General features: G+C 44.9%; 2 protein-coding genes and 1 non-coding gene across 8 annotated transcripts in view; 1 reads left to right on the top strand and 2 right to left on the bottom strand.

Moving 5' to 3' along the window:
- Positions 1-18,990, bottom strand: part of FAM161B (FAM161 centrosomal protein B) — a 224,201-nt gene that overhangs the window by 155,614 nt on the left and 49,597 nt on the right. The gene's annotated exons all lie outside the window — the stretch shown is intronic.
- The window catches only part of ZNF410 (zinc finger protein 410), a 50,191-nt gene continuing 31,214 nt past the window's right edge, over positions 14-18,990 (top strand). For 2 of the 6 annotated variants that reach the window (XM_066344214.1, XM_066344215.1), the window contains exons 1-3: positions 14-272; positions 1,260-1,393; positions 17,911-18,073. In XM_066344214.1, the coding sequence (XP_066200311.1) occupies positions 18,041-18,073 (33 nt within the window). In that variant the 5' untranslated portion in view covers positions 14-272; positions 1,260-1,393; positions 17,911-18,040. Of the gene's footprint in view, positions 273-477; positions 796-1,259; positions 1,394-17,910; positions 18,074-18,990 lie in introns of all 6 variants that reach the window. The other 4 variants (XM_066344212.1, XM_066344216.1, XM_066344211.1 and 1 more) reach the window with 4 other exon arrangements.
- Positions 12,861-12,936, bottom strand: TRNAG-GCC (transfer RNA glycine (anticodon GCC)). Its single transcript has one exon. It is a non-coding gene; the product is annotated as a tRNA-Gly (tRNA).

Here is an 18,990-nt window from a genome sequence, read left to right as displayed (position 1 = left end):
GCCGAGAGAGAATGAGTGGGAGGTGGGAGACCGGGTCTCCTTCCGCCTGGGGCACAGCCCTACGCGGCCAGTCCGGCCAGCCAGCGACCCCTGGCGCGGACACCCGCACGCGGCGGCCCCACCCCGCCTGGAGGCGAGAAAGTGGGTGTGTGTGTGGGGCGGCCAAACTTCCTGTCCCGCGCTGGAGCAGCTTCCGGCAGGAGCCGGAAGACGCTGTGTGTGGACGGAATTCGGGACCGACTGAGGGACGGCCGGCTGCCCGGGTCGGGAAGGTGAGCTCCGCGGCGGGCCGGGCTATACGTGTTAGGCTCGGTGGTCCCGGAACGGGAGGGAGCTGGTACCGGCTCCTGGGGGGCTCAGGCCGAGTTCGTCCCCGGAGAGGACAGGGAAACCGCCCCCTTGGTCACCCCTGCGGGATCCCGCGGCCCCGGGAGCCGCCGGTCTGAAGCCCCATGGCTTGGACCCTTCCTCCCGCAGGTTTTGGGGCTGATGTTTTGGCTCCTTCTCTTGGTTTGTGGCCGGAGCCTGGGAACAAGACCGTCCTGAGAAAGCCGGAGTCAGCGAATCCCCTGGGCGGGGGCTCCCGGACTGCATTCGCTGCCGGGCCTGCCGGCGGACCGCGGGGCCTTACACTCAGGCCGTCGGAATGGGGAAATACGATGCCCAGGGCACTGCGCTGGAGCTGCCGTCTTCTTTCATATATCCCCTTACTTTCTGGTCTAGAAGAAGAAAGGCTGCCGGCTTGGTGGGGTGGAGTGCGGGTTTCTGCCGCGCTTGTCATTTGAAGGCGGGGATGTGAGTGTTTACAGCCGGCACGCATTTCGCAGGTTGAATGTATCCTTTGAAGTTTCTTCAGATAAAAGAATCCAATTAGTTTATTAAAGTTTATTCCATTTGCCCACGAGGCTCTGAAATACATGTAGGCACTATTTGGAAGTTATTATTAATTTGGGATTTAAGAATTTGCACTTCTTCCTCACTTTGGCAAAATTTGGTCAGCGCAACATATTTGCAAAGAGAATAAAAGAAACATTTTGAAATAAAGTCAGGGACTAGTGTGGACAGCGCAAAGTGAACTATTAGCAGTCCAAAGATTTAGGTTCTGGTTTTTAAAGATTTGCATCTAAGTAGATGCCTAAATTTTGGCCAGTTACTTAATCTTTAGCTTTTGGCGTTTTTTTCTCTGTGAATTAAGGGGTTTACCTATTTACTCAGCAGATATTTCCTGAGTGTTTACTTTGTACACTGCACTGTCCTAGGTTAATGAAATAAGGGTGAATAAACTCAATGTACCTAACCAGTGAGAAAAATTTTCATGAAGACAACCTACACCCTATGGAGGATGAAATAATTGCTAAAGAGAAGTTAAACTGTATGTTGTGAAAACACCAAGGTAAGGACAGATTTGTTTACTGGAAGATCACAGAGTCTTCATGGAGGAGATGGCATTTGAGTTGGATTTTAAACGCTGGAAAGGATTTCACAAGATCAGAACTAGATTGGGGGTGTTTATTACTGGTTGAGGAACTAGCCCAAGCAAAGACTTTGAGCACTGACAAAGGTTAGTGTGTTCATTTAATAGCCAGTCCAGTGAGGGCTGGAGGAAAGAGTTTTATTAAGGAATATAGCAGATGCTGGAACTGGAACGGTGTTTGAGGACATGTAGAATATTTGAAATATCATACTTAGGGATTTGACTACTAGACTGAGGCACTGAACCTTGAGTAAGGGAAGTGATATAAATTTTGGAAAGGTAACTCAGTGGCTATGTAAAAGATGAATTGGAAAGGGGAATTTTAAGGGAAGGGTGGCCAGTTAGAAGTCTTTTATTTATTTATTTGTGACAGACAGAGAGAGGGACAGATAGGGACAGAGAGACAGGAAGGGAGAGAGATTAGAAGGGTCAGTTCTTTTTTTTTTTTTCGTATTTTTCTGAAGTTGGAAACGGGGGAGGCAGTCAGACAGACGCCTGCATGCACCCGACCGGGATCCACCCGGCATGCCCACCAGGGGGCGATGCTCTGCCCAACTGAGGCGACGCTTTGCCGCAATCAGAGCCATTCTAGCGCCTGAGGCAGAGGCCACAGAGCCATCCCCAGCACCCGGGCAAACTTTGCTCCAATGGAGCCTTGGCTGTGGGAGGGGAAGAGAGAGACAGAGAGGAAGGAGAGGGGGAGGGGTGGAGAAGCAGATGGGCGCTTCTCCTGTGTGCCCTGGCCAGGAATCGGACCCAGGACTCCTGCACGCCAGGCCGACGCTCTTCCACTAAGCCGGCCGGCCAGGGCCTAGAAAGGTCAGTTCTTAATTGTGACATCTTAGTTGTTCATTGATTGCTTTCTCATATGTGCCTTGATGGGGGAGGGTCGGTACAGCAGACCAAATGACCTATTGCTCAAGCCAGCAACCTTGGGCTCAAGCTGGTGAGCCTTGGTCAAACCAGATAAGCCTAAACTCAAGCTGGCAACCTTGAGGTTTCAAACCTGGGTCCTCTCGCATTCTAGTCCAGTGCTCTATCCACTGCGCCACCGCCTGGTCAGGCAGAAGTCTATTTTAATAACATAATTAAAAGATAATGAGAGACCTGCACAGGACATTACAATAGGAATAAGTTTTGGGGAGTCAGAACCACTGGAATTATATAAATAGGGAAGATGGGAGAGATTGTTAAAGACCTAGACTTTGCAGCTACGTGGGAGGAGGATTGGGTAATAATTGAAATGGATAGTATAGGAAGGTTTTGTGAGGAAGATGATAATCTGGATTTGAGACATTATTAGGTTTGAATTGGTGTTGGAAATCCATGTGGAAGTAGTAGCAAGGCAGTTAGAAATAAAAATTTGAAGTTCAGAAGAGAGGTCAGTAATAAAGATGAAAATCTGGGAATCATTTGTAATGGCTTTCATTTATTATTCATATATATATATATGTATATATATTTATTTATTTATTTTTCCTCCTTTTACTCTGGCATGTACCTCAACTGCAATCTACTTGGCAACCCCCACCTTAGGCCAATGCTCTGCCCATCTGGGGCTATGCTCGCAACCGAGCTACTTTTTTTTTGCACCTGAGGTGGAGGCTCCACAGAACCATCCTCAGCACCAGGGGCTGATGCGTTTGAACCAATTCAGTGAGGGGAATAAGAGAGAGAGAGAGAGAAGGGAGAGGGGTGGAGAAGCAGATGGTCGCTTCTCCTGTGTGCCCTGGCCGGGTATCGAACCCAGTTCACCCACATGCTGGGCTGATGCTCTACCACTGACCCAATGGCCACAGCCTATACAGATACTTATTCACTGCCTCATAGGTGCTTACAGGTTAGCTTGTATGAAAGCCCTTTAAGCCCTTTAAGCTCTTAGTAAAGTAAACCTTAGTGTTACAGTATCAGAAATGACTCTAGGAGACCTAAATGTCTTATGAATTTACATAAAGTACTGTGTCAGGCACTGTGCTAGGTGCTGGGAGATAGAGTAATTAATGAACAAGACTAGTTCTTTCCTTTGTAGAAATTTTTATAAGTGGAGACAGTAGATATAGGAAACAAAGGTGGAAGTAAGAGGAACCTTCTTTGGATATGGTGTCAGGGAAAGACTTTCTAAATGAGTTAACTCTGAAGGATTAGAACCCCCCCCCAAAAAAAAAAAAAATAGAGCTAACCAATGGAAGAAAGGGGTATAAGCATTCCTAGGTAGAGGGAATGTCATGTGCAAAAATCTAATAGAAGAAAGAGCGTAATGTGTTCAAGGACCTAAGGGAGATTCATCTGGCTGGAGCTTAGTGAGCAGGTAAGGGTGGGTGACTCTGAAGTGAGGTTGGAGAGGCGGGAATGGCTCACATTGGTTCTTATAGGCCAGAATAAGGAGTTTGGATTTTGTCTAGACACATGGGAAAGCCTAGAGAGGAGTTTCAAGCTGGAAAATATATATAATAGAATTCACTTTAAGATGATATTTACGCTTGTGAAAAGAATGAGTGGAATCAGGGAGACCAGTTAGGAGGCAGCAACTGTGCTTTAGGAGGGCAAGAATTGATGGTGGCCTGAAGTAGGGTGGTGGCAATAGAGAAAGAAATAGGTGGATTTGCTATATTTTCTCTTTTGGAGAGAGAATCAATAGAGCTTGCAGCTGGATTGAGTATTGGGAGCAAAAGAAAGTAATAAAAACTATTCCTGAAGGAGGTAAATAGTGATCCTTGAGTAGAAGGTTGAGGTGAAAAGGGCTGGCAGGAAATGATGGGAAACAGGTTTGGGAGAGAATTTGTTTTGGACATGTTAAAATTGAGATACAAGTTAAAATATTAGGTAGAGATGTCAAGTAAACAATTGTGTTTACAAATCTGCAGCTCAAGAGATAACCTGGGCTACAGATAATAATTTTGGAGACCATGTCTTAAAGCCAAGGGAATGGATGAATTCACATGAGGGAGAGAGTGTAGTAAGGAAAGAGGGCCTGGAGACTATCCTGAGGAACACTAACATTTAGGGGCTGAGTGGAGGAGTATAGGGGTTATCCAAGGAGACTGGAGAAATGACCAGTAAGATAGTAGTGAAATAAGGAGCATGTATCTTGGAAGCAGAAAGTAGTGTTTGAGGAAGAAGAGCTCTTCTTGCAAGTGACCAATTTACTTCAGAAGAGGAATTTATAACAGGGATGTGAGCAGCTCACAGGACCTAAGGAAATGCAGAGGGCCCTGGCTTTGTAAAGGACCGGAATATGAGCTGCCCAGGGAGGCTGCTAACTGCATTACTGTAATGAATGGGCTGCTGCAGCATTTTTCAGTCCTTAGTGACTTCTGTTAGGATTCACATTCTTAAGAAAATGTTTGATTTGTTCATCGTGGGTCAAGTGTCAAATATATAGTTGGCCAGGGCAGGAAAGAACACCTTCATTTACAGTCCTGCCAAGAATGTAATCAATGAGGAAAGGGTAGATCCCCAAACAAAATGTGGATCCTGTCACCCAAGCAGGGAAAAGGAATGCAGGATAGTCAAAAACAATACTTGTCCTTTGCAAACGTCAAATAAGATGAGGACAGCAAAGTGTCTATTGGATTTGACAACATGAAGATCATGGATAATCTCTACAGGAGAGGTTTTGGTGAATTGATCGGTTGCATAGTAATTGAAGATGAGAATGTAGAGACAGCTCTCTTGATAAGTTTGGCTTGTAGAGAATTAGGATTTGAGAGAAATGTGGAGGTGACTGGAGTAAATTTCAGGGCTGTGGGAATGGAGCACCCAAAAGCTCCTGAGAAGAAAAGGGGGAAAGCCCAGGGTGAATCCTATGGTTTCTAAGACTTACTCTGGCTTTACAATTCTGTATTTCAAATTTCTTTTTCTTTTTTTTTTTCTGAAGCTGGAAACGAGAGACAGACAGACTCCCGCATGCGCCCCACCGGGACCACCCGGCACGCCCACCAGGGGCGATGCTCTGCCCACCAGGGGGCGATGCTCTGCCCCTCCAGGGCGTCGCTCTGCCGCGACCAGAGCCACTCTAGCGCCTGGGGCAGAGGCCAAGGAGCCATCCCCAGCGCCCGGGCCATCTTTGCTCCAATGGAGCCTTGGCTGCAGGAGGGGAAGAGAGAGACAGAGAGGAAGGAGGGGGTGGGGGTGAGAAGCAAATGGGCGCTTCTCCTATGTGCCCTGGCCGGGAATCGAACCCAGGTCCCCCGCACGCCAGGCCGACGCTCTACCGCTGAGCCAACCGGCCAGGGCCTGTATTTCAAATTTCTTTTGTTAGTACCTGTTACCACTTTATCAGTAACATTTAATCAATCCCCATAATGTGCTAGGTACGATACAGAAATTTACCCAGTGTTTCTGTTGTCACCACTACCATTTTATACCAAAATTTAAACTACTCTTTTAAAATAAATGTTAATTTTTGGTCTTTGTAGTTCTCTACTATTAGTAAAGTTTTTGTTTTAATTTTTTTTTTTTGTTTTTTTTAGAGACAGAGAGAGTCAGAGTGAGGGATAGACAGAGACAGACAGGAACAGAGAGATGAGAAGCATCAATCATTAGTCTTCTTCGTTGTGCATTGCAACACCCTAGTTGTTCATCGATTGCCCTCTCACATGCGCCTTGACTGCGGGCCTTCAGCAGACCGAGCAACCCCCCGCTCGAGCCAGCGACCGTTGGTCCAAGCTGGTTAGCCCTTGCTCAAACCAGTTGAGCTGCGCTCAAGCTGGCAACCTCGGGGTCTCGAACCCGGGTCCCCAGCATCCCAGTCCGACGCTCTATCCACTGCGCCACCGCCTGGTCAGGCTGTTTTCATTTTTTAAACCATTAACGTTGGGTATCTGTGGTCAGCCCCACGTGGAGATGGAGGGAACTGAGAAGATTAACCTATGGTCTAAAAGACTAGTCCTTTTGGTTGATACCATGTGCTTTATTTTAACCTTTGTGAATGGTGACCAATTGAGGGGAGCACAGTATTTCTCCATTTCCTCTTTTTTCCTCCACCCACCTACCTTCCACTTTTTTGTTGTTGTTGTTGTTTTATGAGACAGAGATAGAGACAGGGAGGGAGAGAAATGAGAAGCAACTCATAGTTGAGGTGCTTTAGTTGTTCATTGATTGCTTCTCCTACGTACCTTGACTGAGGGCCCCAGCAGAGCAAGTGACCTTGAGCTTCAAGCCAGAGACCTCAGGGTTTCGAACCTGGGTCCTCAGCATCCCAGGCCAACACTCTAGCACTACGCCACCACCTGGTCAGGCTCCTTCCACTTTTTAAACTGGGTCAAGGTCAAGGCATTGTTGACCTCCCTCAAGATAGACCAGTACTGATATTCTGGCCTTTGTTTTCTAGGGTGGAATCACTTTATTTTTTAGAGGTTGACACAATGATGTTCTGTTTCTTGTATGAGGCAAAGTAGTAAAAGCCCCTGATCATCTTTCTTTCCCTTTGTAATATAAATACAATCCTTTTGCATAGCAATCAGGACTGAGGCAAGAGACCTGTATCAACTTTGTCCTCCTTTTGCTTGCTTAGTTTACTTTGGATTGATTTCCCTCTCTTTGTAGCCTGCATTGATTTGAGGCCCTCTCTACCATAGGGAAATGGTGTTACTATTAATTTCTGTCTAGTATGTGGGAATTCTGCATTGGAGTTTGGAACCAAAAACTTCTTTTCTTTGCTCTTCATTGCTTAGTGTGTAGTATTTTCCTTTGCAGATCTCATGGGAAGGGCTTGAGGGTTTCAAGTAATCTGTTTCATCAAAACTCCAGCAATGATAATTGTTGATTATAATATATATTAAAAGCAGGTTTATATCTATGGTTTTATACTTATAGCTGATTCTATGTGTTGTTGTTGGGTTTTTTTTGTATTTTTCTGAAGTTGGAAATGGGGAGGCAGTCAGACAGACTCTAGCATGCGCCCGACCGGGATCCACCCGGCACGCCCACCAGGGGGCGATGCTCTGCCCATCTGGGGCCTCGCTCTGTTGCAACCAGAGCCATTCTAGAGCCTGGGGCAGAGGCCACAGAGCCATCCTCAGCACCCAGGCCAACTTTGCTCCAACGGAGCCTCGGCTGCGGGAAGGGAAGAGAGAGACAGAGAGGAAGGAGAGGGGGAGGGGTGGAGAAGCAGATGGGCGCTTCTCCTGTGTGCCCTGGCCGGGAATTGAACCCGGGACTCCTGCACGCCAGGCCGACACTCTACCACTGAGCCAATCAGCCAAGGCCTGATTCTGTGTTTAAATACATATTTTAGACATTTTTTTTTTTTTTTGTATTTTTCTGAAGCTGGAAACGGGGAGAGACAGTCAGACAGACTCCCGCATGCGCCCGACCAGGATCCACCCGGCACGCCCACCAGGCAGCGACGCTCTGCCCACCAGGGGGCGATGCTCTGCCCCTCCGGGGCGTCGCTCTTTTGCAACCAGAGCCACTCCAGCGCCTGGGGCAGAGGCCAAGGAGCCATCCCCAGTGCCCAGGCCATCCTTGCTCCAATGGAGCCTTGCTGCAGGAGGGGAAGAGAGAGACAGAGGAAGGAGAGGGGGAGGGGTGGAGAAGCAGATGGGCACTTCTCCTGTGTGCCCTGGCCGGGAATCGAGCCCGGGATCTCTGCACGCCAGGCCGACGCTCTACCACTGAGCCAACCGGCCAGGGCCATATTTTAGACATTTTGAAGGCACTTTAATAGTGTGTTTCAGTCAGTGGGACATAACCCATTAGTTTGTGAGATCAGCTTATGGGGTCTTATTAAAAAACCAATTCAGGCCTGACCAGGCAGTGGCGCAGTGGATAGAGCGTCAGACTGGGATGTGGAGGACCCAGGTTCGAGACCCCGAGGTTGCCAGCGTGAGCACCAGCTCATCTGGTTTGAGCAAGGCTCACCAGCTTGAGCCCAAGGTTGCTGGCTCGAGCAAGGGGTCACTCGGTCTGCTGTAGCCTCCCAGTCAAGGCACATAGGAGAAATCAATGAATGAACAATTAAGGAGCCGCAACGAAGAATTGATGTTTCTCATTTCTCTCCCTTCCAGTCTGTCTGTCCCTATCTGTCCCTCTCTCTGACTCTCTGTGTCTGCCACAAAACAAAAAACAAAAAACAAAACCAATTCAGAATGCATGAGAGGCCTGACCTGTGGTGGCGCAGTGGATAAAGCATTAACCTGGAAACACTGAGGTTGCCGGTTCAAAACCCTGGGCTTGCCTGGTCAAGGCACATATGGGAGTTGATGCTTCCTGCTCCTCCCCCCTTCTCTCTCTCTCTCTCTCTCTCTCTCCTCTCTATAATGAATAAATAAAATCTAAAAAAAAAAGAATGCATGAGAGTAGTATAGGTTAGTATTGTTTCATGAATATATGTTATTTATGTATTTCTCTGCATGTATTTTGTTTGCTGGGTTATGATGGAAAATGTATCTTTACTATGGGTTATAGTTGAAAGTTTGAAAACCTCCACTCTTTGGAAATTTGGACTCAGTAATAAAAGGCATAGTTCTTAACCTTTAATCGTATACTAAGCATTTGGTAGACTTACTCATTTCTTAAGCACCTATATAGAACTTTATTTCTGAAGAATTTTACAATTACTTCTATTGACTGATATAAAAATAATCCTAGGGTAGATGTTTCATTTCCGTATTTTGGATGAGTTTCCTAGGGCCAAGAAGATGAGTAGCTTGCTTAGGTCTCAACCTAGTCAAAAGCAGAAATTAGATTCCTGTTTGAGAGACCTTGGGTTGTTTCTTTCTTTCTTTTTTGTTTACTTATTTTTTAAAACCATACTGTATCTCATCTTCTTTAACTTCTTTAGCTACTTACTGTTAATGCATAATTTGATGGATTATGTTGAGTGTACTATAGAAAAAGAATGCGCCCTGGCCGGTTGGCTCAGCGGTAGAGCGTCGGCCTAGCGTGCGGAGGACCCGGGTTCGATTCCCGGCCAGGGCACACAGGAGAAGCGCCCATTTGCTTCTCCACCCCTCCGCCGCACTTTCCTCTCTGTCTCTCTCTTCCCCTCCCGCAGCCAAGGCTCCATTGGAGCAAAGATGGCCCGGGCGCTGGGGATGGCTCCTTGGCCTCTGCCCCAGGCGCTAGAGTGGCTCTGGTCGCAATATGGCGACGCCCAGGATGGGCAGAGCATCGCCCCCTGGTGGGCAGAGCGTCGCCCCATGGTGGGCGTGCCGGGTGGATCCCGGTCGGGCGCATGCGGGAGTCTGTCTGACTGTCTCTCCCCGTTTCCAGCTTCAGAAAAAAAAAAAAAAAAAAGGAAAAGAAGGCAACTTGTTAAACTTAAGTTCCCAGGATTTGTTTATTTGGCTAAAAACAGAGACTTCTCACGATGGTTCTGATCACAGAGACTGCTGTTGTCCTTAATCTGCTTTGCTATTGTTGAATTCCCTAGTTACTTTTTTTTTTTTTCATTTTTCCGAAGCTAGAAACGGGGAGGCAGTCAGACAGACTCCCGCATGCGCCCAACCGGGATCCAGCCGGCATGCCCACCAGGGGGCGATGTTCTGCCCCTCTGGGGCGTCGCTCTGTTGCAACCAGAGCCATTCTAGCGCCTGAGACAGAGGCCACAGAGCCATCCCCAGCACCTGGGCCATCTTTGCTCCAATGGAGCCTTGGCTGCGGGAGGGGAAGAGAGAGACAGAGAGGAAGGAGAGGGGGAGGGGTGGAGAAGCAGATGGGCGCCTCTCCTGTGTGCCCTGGCCGGGAATTGAACCCGGGACTCCTGCACGCCAGGCCGATGCTTTACCGCTGAGCCAACTGGCCAGGGCCCCTAGTTACTTTTTTTCAAAATTTTCTAGGGCTTCCTGTTCTTTGGTTCATTGCAGAGATTTTATTGCTTACATTCTTTTTAATCTATAGGTTGACTATGGGCTAACATTCAGTAATAGCAGTTTCAGGGTCAGTGAATTTCTAAAATGTATAATATATGCTGGACCAAGATTGTTTTTTTCTTTTGTTTCGTTTTAGCAAGAGAGACAGGCAGGCATGAGGGAGAGAGATGAGAAGCATCAATTCTTCGTTGCAGCACCTTAGTTATTCACTGATTGCTTTCTCGTATGTGCTTTGACTGGGGTGGGGGGCTCAAGCAGAGTGAGTGACCCCTTGATCATGTCTATGATCCCATACTCAAGCTTCAAGCCCACGCTCAAGCCAGTGACCTTGGGGTTTTGAACCTGGGTCCTCTGCATCCCAGTCTGACGCTCTATCCACTGCACCACCGCCTGGTCAGGCTGTTGTGAGCTTTTTATCTAGAGCAGTGGTAGTCAACCTGGTTTCTACTGCCCACTATTGGGCGTTCCAGCTTTCACGGTGGGCGGTAACGGAGCAACCAAAGTATAAATAAAAAGATAGATTTAACTTTAATAAGTTGTTTTATAAAGATTTATTCTGACAAACTTAGCGAAAATCCAACATAAAGTACTTGGTAAGTAATTATTATTATATGCTTTAACTTGCTATAACTCTGCTTTATAAATTTTATAAAGTAAAGTTTCTTCCCTACTTTATAAATCACCATTACTGTGGAACCAGTGGGCGGTTAGAAAATTTTACTATACTAACAGAGATACAAAAGTGGGCAGTAGGTATAAAAAGGTTGACTACCCCTGTAGAGCCAAGATTCCTTATTTGTGATTTGTGGAAAATGTGATTTGATGGGTCTGGCCATGGTGGCTGATAGTTAAATGTCATTGTCTCTCCCATTATTTATGGAGCTAAATTAGTACATTTTCTGTTTAAAGGAAAATAAGGATATAAATTTTGCCTGTCTACTAGCTGCAGATAGAAAATGAAAACGAACAAATATTACTGCCCACATTAAAGAACTTTGAGTGATGTAGGTGACTACTTTGTACGTTGCATTTCTACTCTCTTATCTTTTTTTTTTTTTTTTTTGTATTTTTCTGAAGCGCCCGACCGGGATCCACCCGGCACACCCACCAGGGGGCGATGCTCTGCCCATCTGGGGCATCGCTCTGTTGCAACCAGAGCCACTCTAGCGCCTGAGGCAGAGGCCACAGAGCCATCCTCAGTGCCCAGGCCAACTTTGCTCCAATGGAGCCTCGGCTGCAGGAGGGGAAGAGAGAGACAGAGAGGAAGGAGAGGGGGAGGGGTGGAGAAGCAGATGGGCGCTTCTCCTGTGTGCCCTAGCCGGGAATCGAACCCGGGACTTTTGCATGCCAGGCCGACGCTCTACCACTGAGCCAACCAGCTAGGGCCTACTCTCTTATCTTTTTTTTTTTTTTTAGAGAGGAGAGAGAGTGAGAGAAAGAGAGAGAGAGAGAGAAGGGGGAGGGAGGAGCAGGAAGCATCAACTCCCATATGTGCCTTGACCAGGCAAGCCCAGGGTTTTGAACCGGCGACCTTAGCATTCCAGGTCGATGCTTTATCCACTGCGCCACCACAGGCCAGGCTACTCTCTTATCTTAATAACATCAAAAAGTCTGGGAAGAAATTTCCTCTGAGACCTATAATTTTCTTGAAAATAACTTCCCTTTGAGTAAGAGCAGTGCCTTTCACTCCAGTGTCATGTAAATTGCATTTAAAGGAAAAACGTTGCATAGTCACCCCCAATACTGGCAAATTATTTTTATTAATGTTGTTCTAAATATACGCAAACATAGTTAGGTACTCCTTATACCTCCTGTGCTGAGCCTTTATAGCTCTTAATTATAAAATCAAAACAAATTTACAAATCAATAATAGCAGTGCCAGGGTCAGTGGATTTCTAAAATATACATGCAAAACAAAGATTGTTTTCTCTAAGCAGCCTAATATTTTTTGGTGGCCACAGGAAACCATAAATGTCATAAAATTTAGGTTATCAGGATTGTGTCAGTTGTTGACATGGATTTATATCTTTATGAGTACCGTAAGTATATAGATGTAAACAACACCATAAAACAAAATTCAATTAATATTTATATTATGTGGTAGAGCTGTTTTGCTAAAATGAAATACATATTTAATGTTTAGCTTAAGTGTTTAGTGGAAAATTGAGCCTTGGATTCAATAATATATTTAATTTTTTTCTAAATTTTAGCTTCAGTAATGCAGAGGATATCATACACAGTGGTATTTATATATATTGTCAAGGCACTGTTATATAGTTTATGATAATCAGATCTTATATTTAGTCAAAGGTGACTGAGGAGTCTTTGAATGCAAGTGTTTTTTTTTTTTTTTTTTTGTATTTTTCTGAAGTTGGAAACGGGGAGGCAGTCAGACAGACTCCCGCAGGCGCCCGACCGGGATCCACCCGGCACACCCACCGGGGGCTATGCTCTGCCCATCTGGGGCATCGCTCTGTTGCAGCCAGAGCCATTGTAGTGCCTGAGGCAGAGGCCACAGAGCCATCCTCAGTGCCCTGGCCAACTTTAAGCAGATGGACGCTTCTCCTGTGTGCCCTGGCCGGGAATCGAACCTGGGACTCCTGCATGGCAGGCTGACGCTCTACCACTGAGCCAACCGGCCAGGGCCCGAATGCAAGGTTTTTTTTGTTTTTGTTTTTTTTGGTATTTTTCTGAAGCTGGAAACGGGGAGAGACAGTCAGACAGACTCCCGCATGCGCCCGACCAGGATCCACCTGGCACGCCCACCAGGGGCGATGTTCTGCCCACCAGGGGGCGATGCTCTGCCCCTCCGGGGCGTCGCTCTGCCGTGACCAGAGCCACTCTAGTGCCTGGGGCAGAGGCCAAGGAGCCATCCCCAGCGCCCGGGCCATCTTTGCTCCAGTGGAGCCTTGGCTGTGGGAGGGGAAGAGAGAGACAGAGAGGAAGGAAGGGGTGGGGGTGGAGAAGCAAATGGGCGCTTCTCCTGTGTGCCCTGGCCGGGAATCGAACCCGGGTCCCCCGCATGCCAGGCCGACGCTCTACCGCTGAGCCAACCGGCCAGGGCCCCGAATGCAAGTTTTAATGAGGTATTGTTTGATAATGTAGAGATAGAGTTGCTTTGCTCAGTTAAAGATAAGATTTGCTTTGCAAGTAAAAAGATAACAGAATGGAGAAAGTTTGTGCAAATCATATATCTAATAAGGGACACATAACTTGAATAAAGAACTCTTATAATGCAATAAGAAGAAGATGAGTAATTTAAAAGTGGACTGCAAACCTGAATCAGCATTTCTCCACAAAAGATGTACAAATACCCAATAAGCACAGGAAAAGATGTTTTGTATCATTAGCCATCAGGTAATGCAATTCAAAACCACAGTGAGTTACCACATCTTGCCCACTAGGGTGGCTATGATAAAAAAGGCAGATCCAGTGGTAGATCGTCTGCCTGGCGTGCAGGAGTCCCGGGTTTGATTCCCGGCCAGGGCACACAGGAGAAGCGCCCATCTGCTTCACCCCTCCCCCTCTCCTTCCTCTCTGTCTCTCTCTTCCCCTCCCTCAGCCAAGGCTCCATTGGAGCAAAGTTTGCCCGGGCACTGAGGATGACTCCGTGGCCTCTGCCTCAGGCGCTAGAATGGCTCTGGTTGCAACAGAGCAAAGCCCCAGATGGGCAGAGCATTGCCCCCTGGTGGGCATGCCGGGTGGATCCCGGTCGGGCGCATGTGGGAGTCTGTCTGACTGCCTCCTGGTTTCCAACTTCAGAAAAAAAAAAAAGTTAGATCCGGCCTGACTTGTGGTGCAGTGGATAAAGCGTCGACCTGGAATGCTGAGGTCGCCGGTTTGAAACCCTGGCTTGCCTGGTCAAGGCACATATGGGAGTTGATGCTTCCTGCTCCTCCCCATTAAAAAAAAAAAAAAAAAAAAAAAAAAGATCCTAATAAGAGGTGTTGAGAAATTGGATCCCCTCACACACTACTGGTGGGATTGTAAAGTGACACAGTCACTTTGGAAAACAGTCTGGTATTCTTCAAGAGGTTCAACATAGACTTACCGTATCTGGCGATTTAGCTCCTAGATATGTACAGAAAAGAATGAAAATATTTGCCTATACATAAACTTGTACATGAATGTTCATAGCAGCATTATGCATATTAGCTAAATTGTAGAAAAAACCAAAATGCGGAAATAACCAAAATGTCCATCAGCTGATAATTTGATAAAATGCATATCCATATAATAGAATTATTATTTGGCAACAAAAAGAGATGAAATACTAATACATTCTGCAACAAGAATAAACCTCGGAAACATTAAGTGAAAGCAACCAGGTCTACAACATCGCATATATAATTCTATAAGAAATGTTCAGAGTAGGTAAATCCATACAGACAGAAAGTAGATTAATATTTCCATAGTTTTTTGGGTTTTTTTGTTTGTTTGTTTGTTTTTTGTATTTTTCTGAAGTTGGAAACTGGGAGGCAGTCAGACTCCCACATGCGCCCAACCGGGATCCACCCGGCATGCCCACCAGGGGGCGATGCTCTGCCCATCTGGGGCTTTGCTCTGTTGCAACCAGAGCCATCCTAGTGCCTGAGGCAGAGGCCATAGAGCCACCCCCAGCACCCAGGTCACCTTTGCTCCAGTGGAGCCCTGGCTGCGGAAGGGGAAGAGAGAGACAGAGAGGAAGGAGAGGGTGAGGGGTGGAGAAGCAGATGGGTGCTTCTCCTGTGTGCCTTGGCTGGGAATTGAACCCGGGACTCCTGCACGCCAGGCCGATGCTCTACCACTGAGCCATCCGGCCAGGGCCTTATAGGTTTGGTCAGTGGAGAACTTCGGAGAAAATGGGTACAGGCTTTTATGGGATGATGAAAACGTAAAACTGATTGTGGTTGCCTGGCCTCTGGTGGCGCAGTGGATAAAGCATCAGCCTGGAACACTGAGGTCTCTGGTTCGAAACCCTTGGCTTGCCTGGTCAAGACACATATTGGAGTTGGTGCGTCCTGCTTCTCTTTCACCTTCTTTCTCCCCTCTCTCTATTTCTCTCTCCTCTATAAAAATAATGAATAAATAAAATCTTAAAAAAAAACCTGATTGTGGTTATGGTTGTGCAACTGGAAATATACTAAAAATAACTGAAATTGGGAATTGAATTGAATTTACCAGCACACTTAGCTAGTACTGTGTTTAAGATGAGATGCACACAGTACATTTGCTTTGGTACTGAGTACTCCAATACAGACATTTCTTTTGAGGCCAGCCTGCCTATTCTGCTACATCCAACTATTCTGTCTTTTGTTTCTACAGCACACATATGAACCACAGGTTTGGGTACCAAAATTGTATGGCAGTACTTAATTATAATATGGATATGCATTTGTTCCAGAAAGTGCTTGTGTTAATTTCTTAAGATTATCAATGAAATGAAAACACTAAAAAAGGTGTTGTAGGTAACCATGGACCCTTGAGAAATGGTGATCTAGAGACGGCAGCTCCCTTCTCTCTCTCTCTCTCTTTTTTTTTTTTACAGGGACAGAGAGAGTGTCAGAGAGAGGGATAGATAGGGACAGACAGAAACGGAGAGAGATGAGAAGCATCAATCATGAGTTTTTCGTTGCAAGACCTTAGTTGTTCATTGATTGTTTTCTCATATATGCCTTGACCGTGGGCCTTCAGCAGACCTAGTAACTCCTTGCTCAAGCCAGTGACCTTGGGTCCAAGGGCAGCTCCCTTCTCTAAGTTGTTATTACAGCTTTGCAAAAAGGTCGGAGATCTGCTATATCTGACTTTTCCCTTGTTCAGGACACATATTCATATTCTTCTATTTTTTTTCCATTTTTTATTAAGTAAAGAAACAGAAACCTATCCCTGGAGCCAGCACTATTGGTTTCTAAAAAACCTAACAATATAAAAGCAGTAAAAATTGTCTAGTTTCTTAGAGATTTTACAATACTCGATCTCAAAATTGGAAGAAGCTTAAAAATAACCTAAACAAACATTTGGTAATTTCTTGGCTTCTTGAAATGAGCTGAAATTGGGGAAGAGGAATTTTTAAAGCCTGGTGATTCAAGATCAAACTTAGATGTAGTCACTATTTATGCTAGCTATTCATGCTAATCTGCTCTTTGGGTGGGAGTCTGGCTCTCAGCTTAATAACTTGGGCAAGTAATGTACTGAACCTTGATTCCTTGCTCTGTAAAGAGGGATGGGTAAACCACATTGAGCTAGTGCTTGAATAAGAAAAATGTATGTGAAAGGAAAAGTTGAAGAGTATGCTACTTTATATGGGAAACTTAAAATTGTATTTACATCTTGCAAATTATTTTTTATTGATGAAAAATATGAGCCTGACCTGTGGTGCAGTGGATAAAACGTTGACCTGGAATGCTGAGGTTGCCAGTTTGAAACCCTGGGCTTGCCTGGTCAAGGCACATATGGGAGTTGATGCTTCCTGCTCCTACCTCCTTCTGTCTTTCTCTCTCCTCTCTCTCTAAAAGTGAATAACTAAATCTAAAAAATAAGAAAAATATGGATATCTGGCATCTAACGGGGGGGGGGGGAGGGGAACTATCAGGGCAGTGACATTTATAAAGGTACTCCTAAATGCTCTTTTTGTAGAGTAAGTTTGTCTTAGGCTAACTTTTCACTTTACCTTAGTATTAATTGGAAACTAACTCCCATTCTGGATACATTTTACACTGTGTGACTACTTTGTATATAGTAGTGCTCCCAATTTTAGCAACAATTGTACAAAATAAAGTGAATTCACTTTGCCAAAATCTTGAAAAAGATTAAGCTGTAAGAAAGTAAGAATTTAAATTATGGGGAGAAAGCAATTGCATCAGGCCTAAGAGTACTACTTTTGGGTAACACTATGCAAATTTTGGCTGATTGTATAACTCTTTTTGGAAAAATTGGGAAATTGAGAAAAAAAAAATAAGTCACACTGGCCTACTACCCAATATAACTACTATCACAGCTGTGTGAATTTCCTTTTACTTTTTCCTAGGTATATCTTAACTAGTTTTAATAGTATTTGCAAATGTGTGATTTTGTATTTTGTTTTTGTAATTCAAGATGTCATTAGCATTTTTATTTGTTACATTGTTTCCACAACCATATTTTTAAGTGACATAATTTAGCCAACATTTTCTAATTGTTGGGTATAATTTTTAACACTCCCCAGTTGTTGGATATATATGTATACTTATATGTTGCTTGCAGTTGTTTATTGTCGTAGATGATAAGATGAAATTCTTTGGACATACACCTTTTCCCATATTTAAAACCTTTTTTTTAGAAAGATTAGAAGTAGATATTCTACATCAAATTATAATTTTTTATGGGTTTTTATACCTATTGAGCTCATTGTATTTTAAAACAAGTGTTTTAGGTCGGATTCTTTCTTTGCTTGCTTATTGTGGATATACAGGGGTGGGAAGTTTACGGTTGTTTGTATGGAAAAAGACAAACAAGTTGTGATTATTACAATAGATTAACTCAAAAGAATGTTACAATTGTAAACCTACTTTTGCCCACCCAGTATAAAGAAGTCTTTGTTTATTTGGCTACATTTTTCTTCTGTTCTTAAATTTTTTCTCTCTCTCTCATACCCTATTTCAGGCTAAATTGATTACAGGAAAAGCATAGCATTTCCTAGAAGAATATGAGCATGAACAGGAAGGTGTCATTGACTCTGAATTAAAATTTTAACCTGTCCCCTGAACAGCTACAGGATTTGGAAGCTGAATCAATGTTATCAGATGAGTTAGAATCCAAACCAGAGGTGAGCCCAGTCAGCTGTTGCCTTTTCTTTTTGGGGGTTTGTATTCCAAAGTTTGTCCTTATGTAGTTTCGGGGTCAGCAAACTTTTTCTGTAATGGGCCAGAGAGTAAAATTTTAGTGTTCATGGGCCATATTGTTTTGGTAGTAATTCCTGGTTTATTATTTTTCTGTTACTAAGTATTTATTAAAAATGTAAGAATTCCATTTTTACTTCTTATGACTTTTAATGTTTGTTATTTAAATAAGTGTGAAGTTATACATCTAGATAATTATATGACAAAATTTTATTTTATATATATGACATATATGTGTAAAGTGTGTATACTTATGTAAATATTTACTACCACAAAGCATTCTTTTATTAATTTTGCATATATTTTTGAAGTATTTTCATTCTAAATGTGATTAGAGGACTTAAATACTTTTAATTTTTACTCATTTTAAGTATATCATTATTACATAATGGAAAGGTCACTGAATTTGGAATCAAATTACTTAAGATTGAAAACTGATACTGCTTCTAACTAGTCTTGTGATCTTAGAAATGTCATTTAGTGTCTTCAACTTGATTTTTTTTTTTTTTGTATTTTTCTGAAGCTGGAAACGGGGAGAGACAGTCCCCGCATGCGCCCGACTGGGATCCACCTGGCACGCCCACCAGGGGACAACCGCTCGCTCTGCCCACCAGGGGGCGATGCTCTGCCCCTCCGGGGTGTCGCTCTGTTGCGACCAGAGCCACTCTAGCGCCTGGGGCAGAGGCCAAGGAGCCATCCCCAGCGCCCGGGCCATCTTTGCTCCAATGGAGCCTCGGCTGCGGGAGGGGAAGAGAGAGACAGAGAGGAAGGAGAGGGGGAGGGGTGGAGAAGCAGATGGGCGCTTCTCCTGTGTGCCCTGGCCGGGAATCAAACCCGGAACTTC

This window comes from Saccopteryx leptura, chromosome 6 (genome assembly GCF_036850995.1).
Source record: "Saccopteryx leptura isolate mSacLep1 chromosome 6, mSacLep1_pri_phased_curated, whole genome shotgun sequence".
NCBI classification, from domain to species: domain Eukaryota; kingdom Metazoa; phylum Chordata; class Mammalia; order Chiroptera; family Emballonuridae; genus Saccopteryx; species Saccopteryx leptura.
The sequence above is the reverse complement of the archived record's forward strand: the minus strand, read 5'-3'. Positions and strand labels throughout refer to the sequence as shown.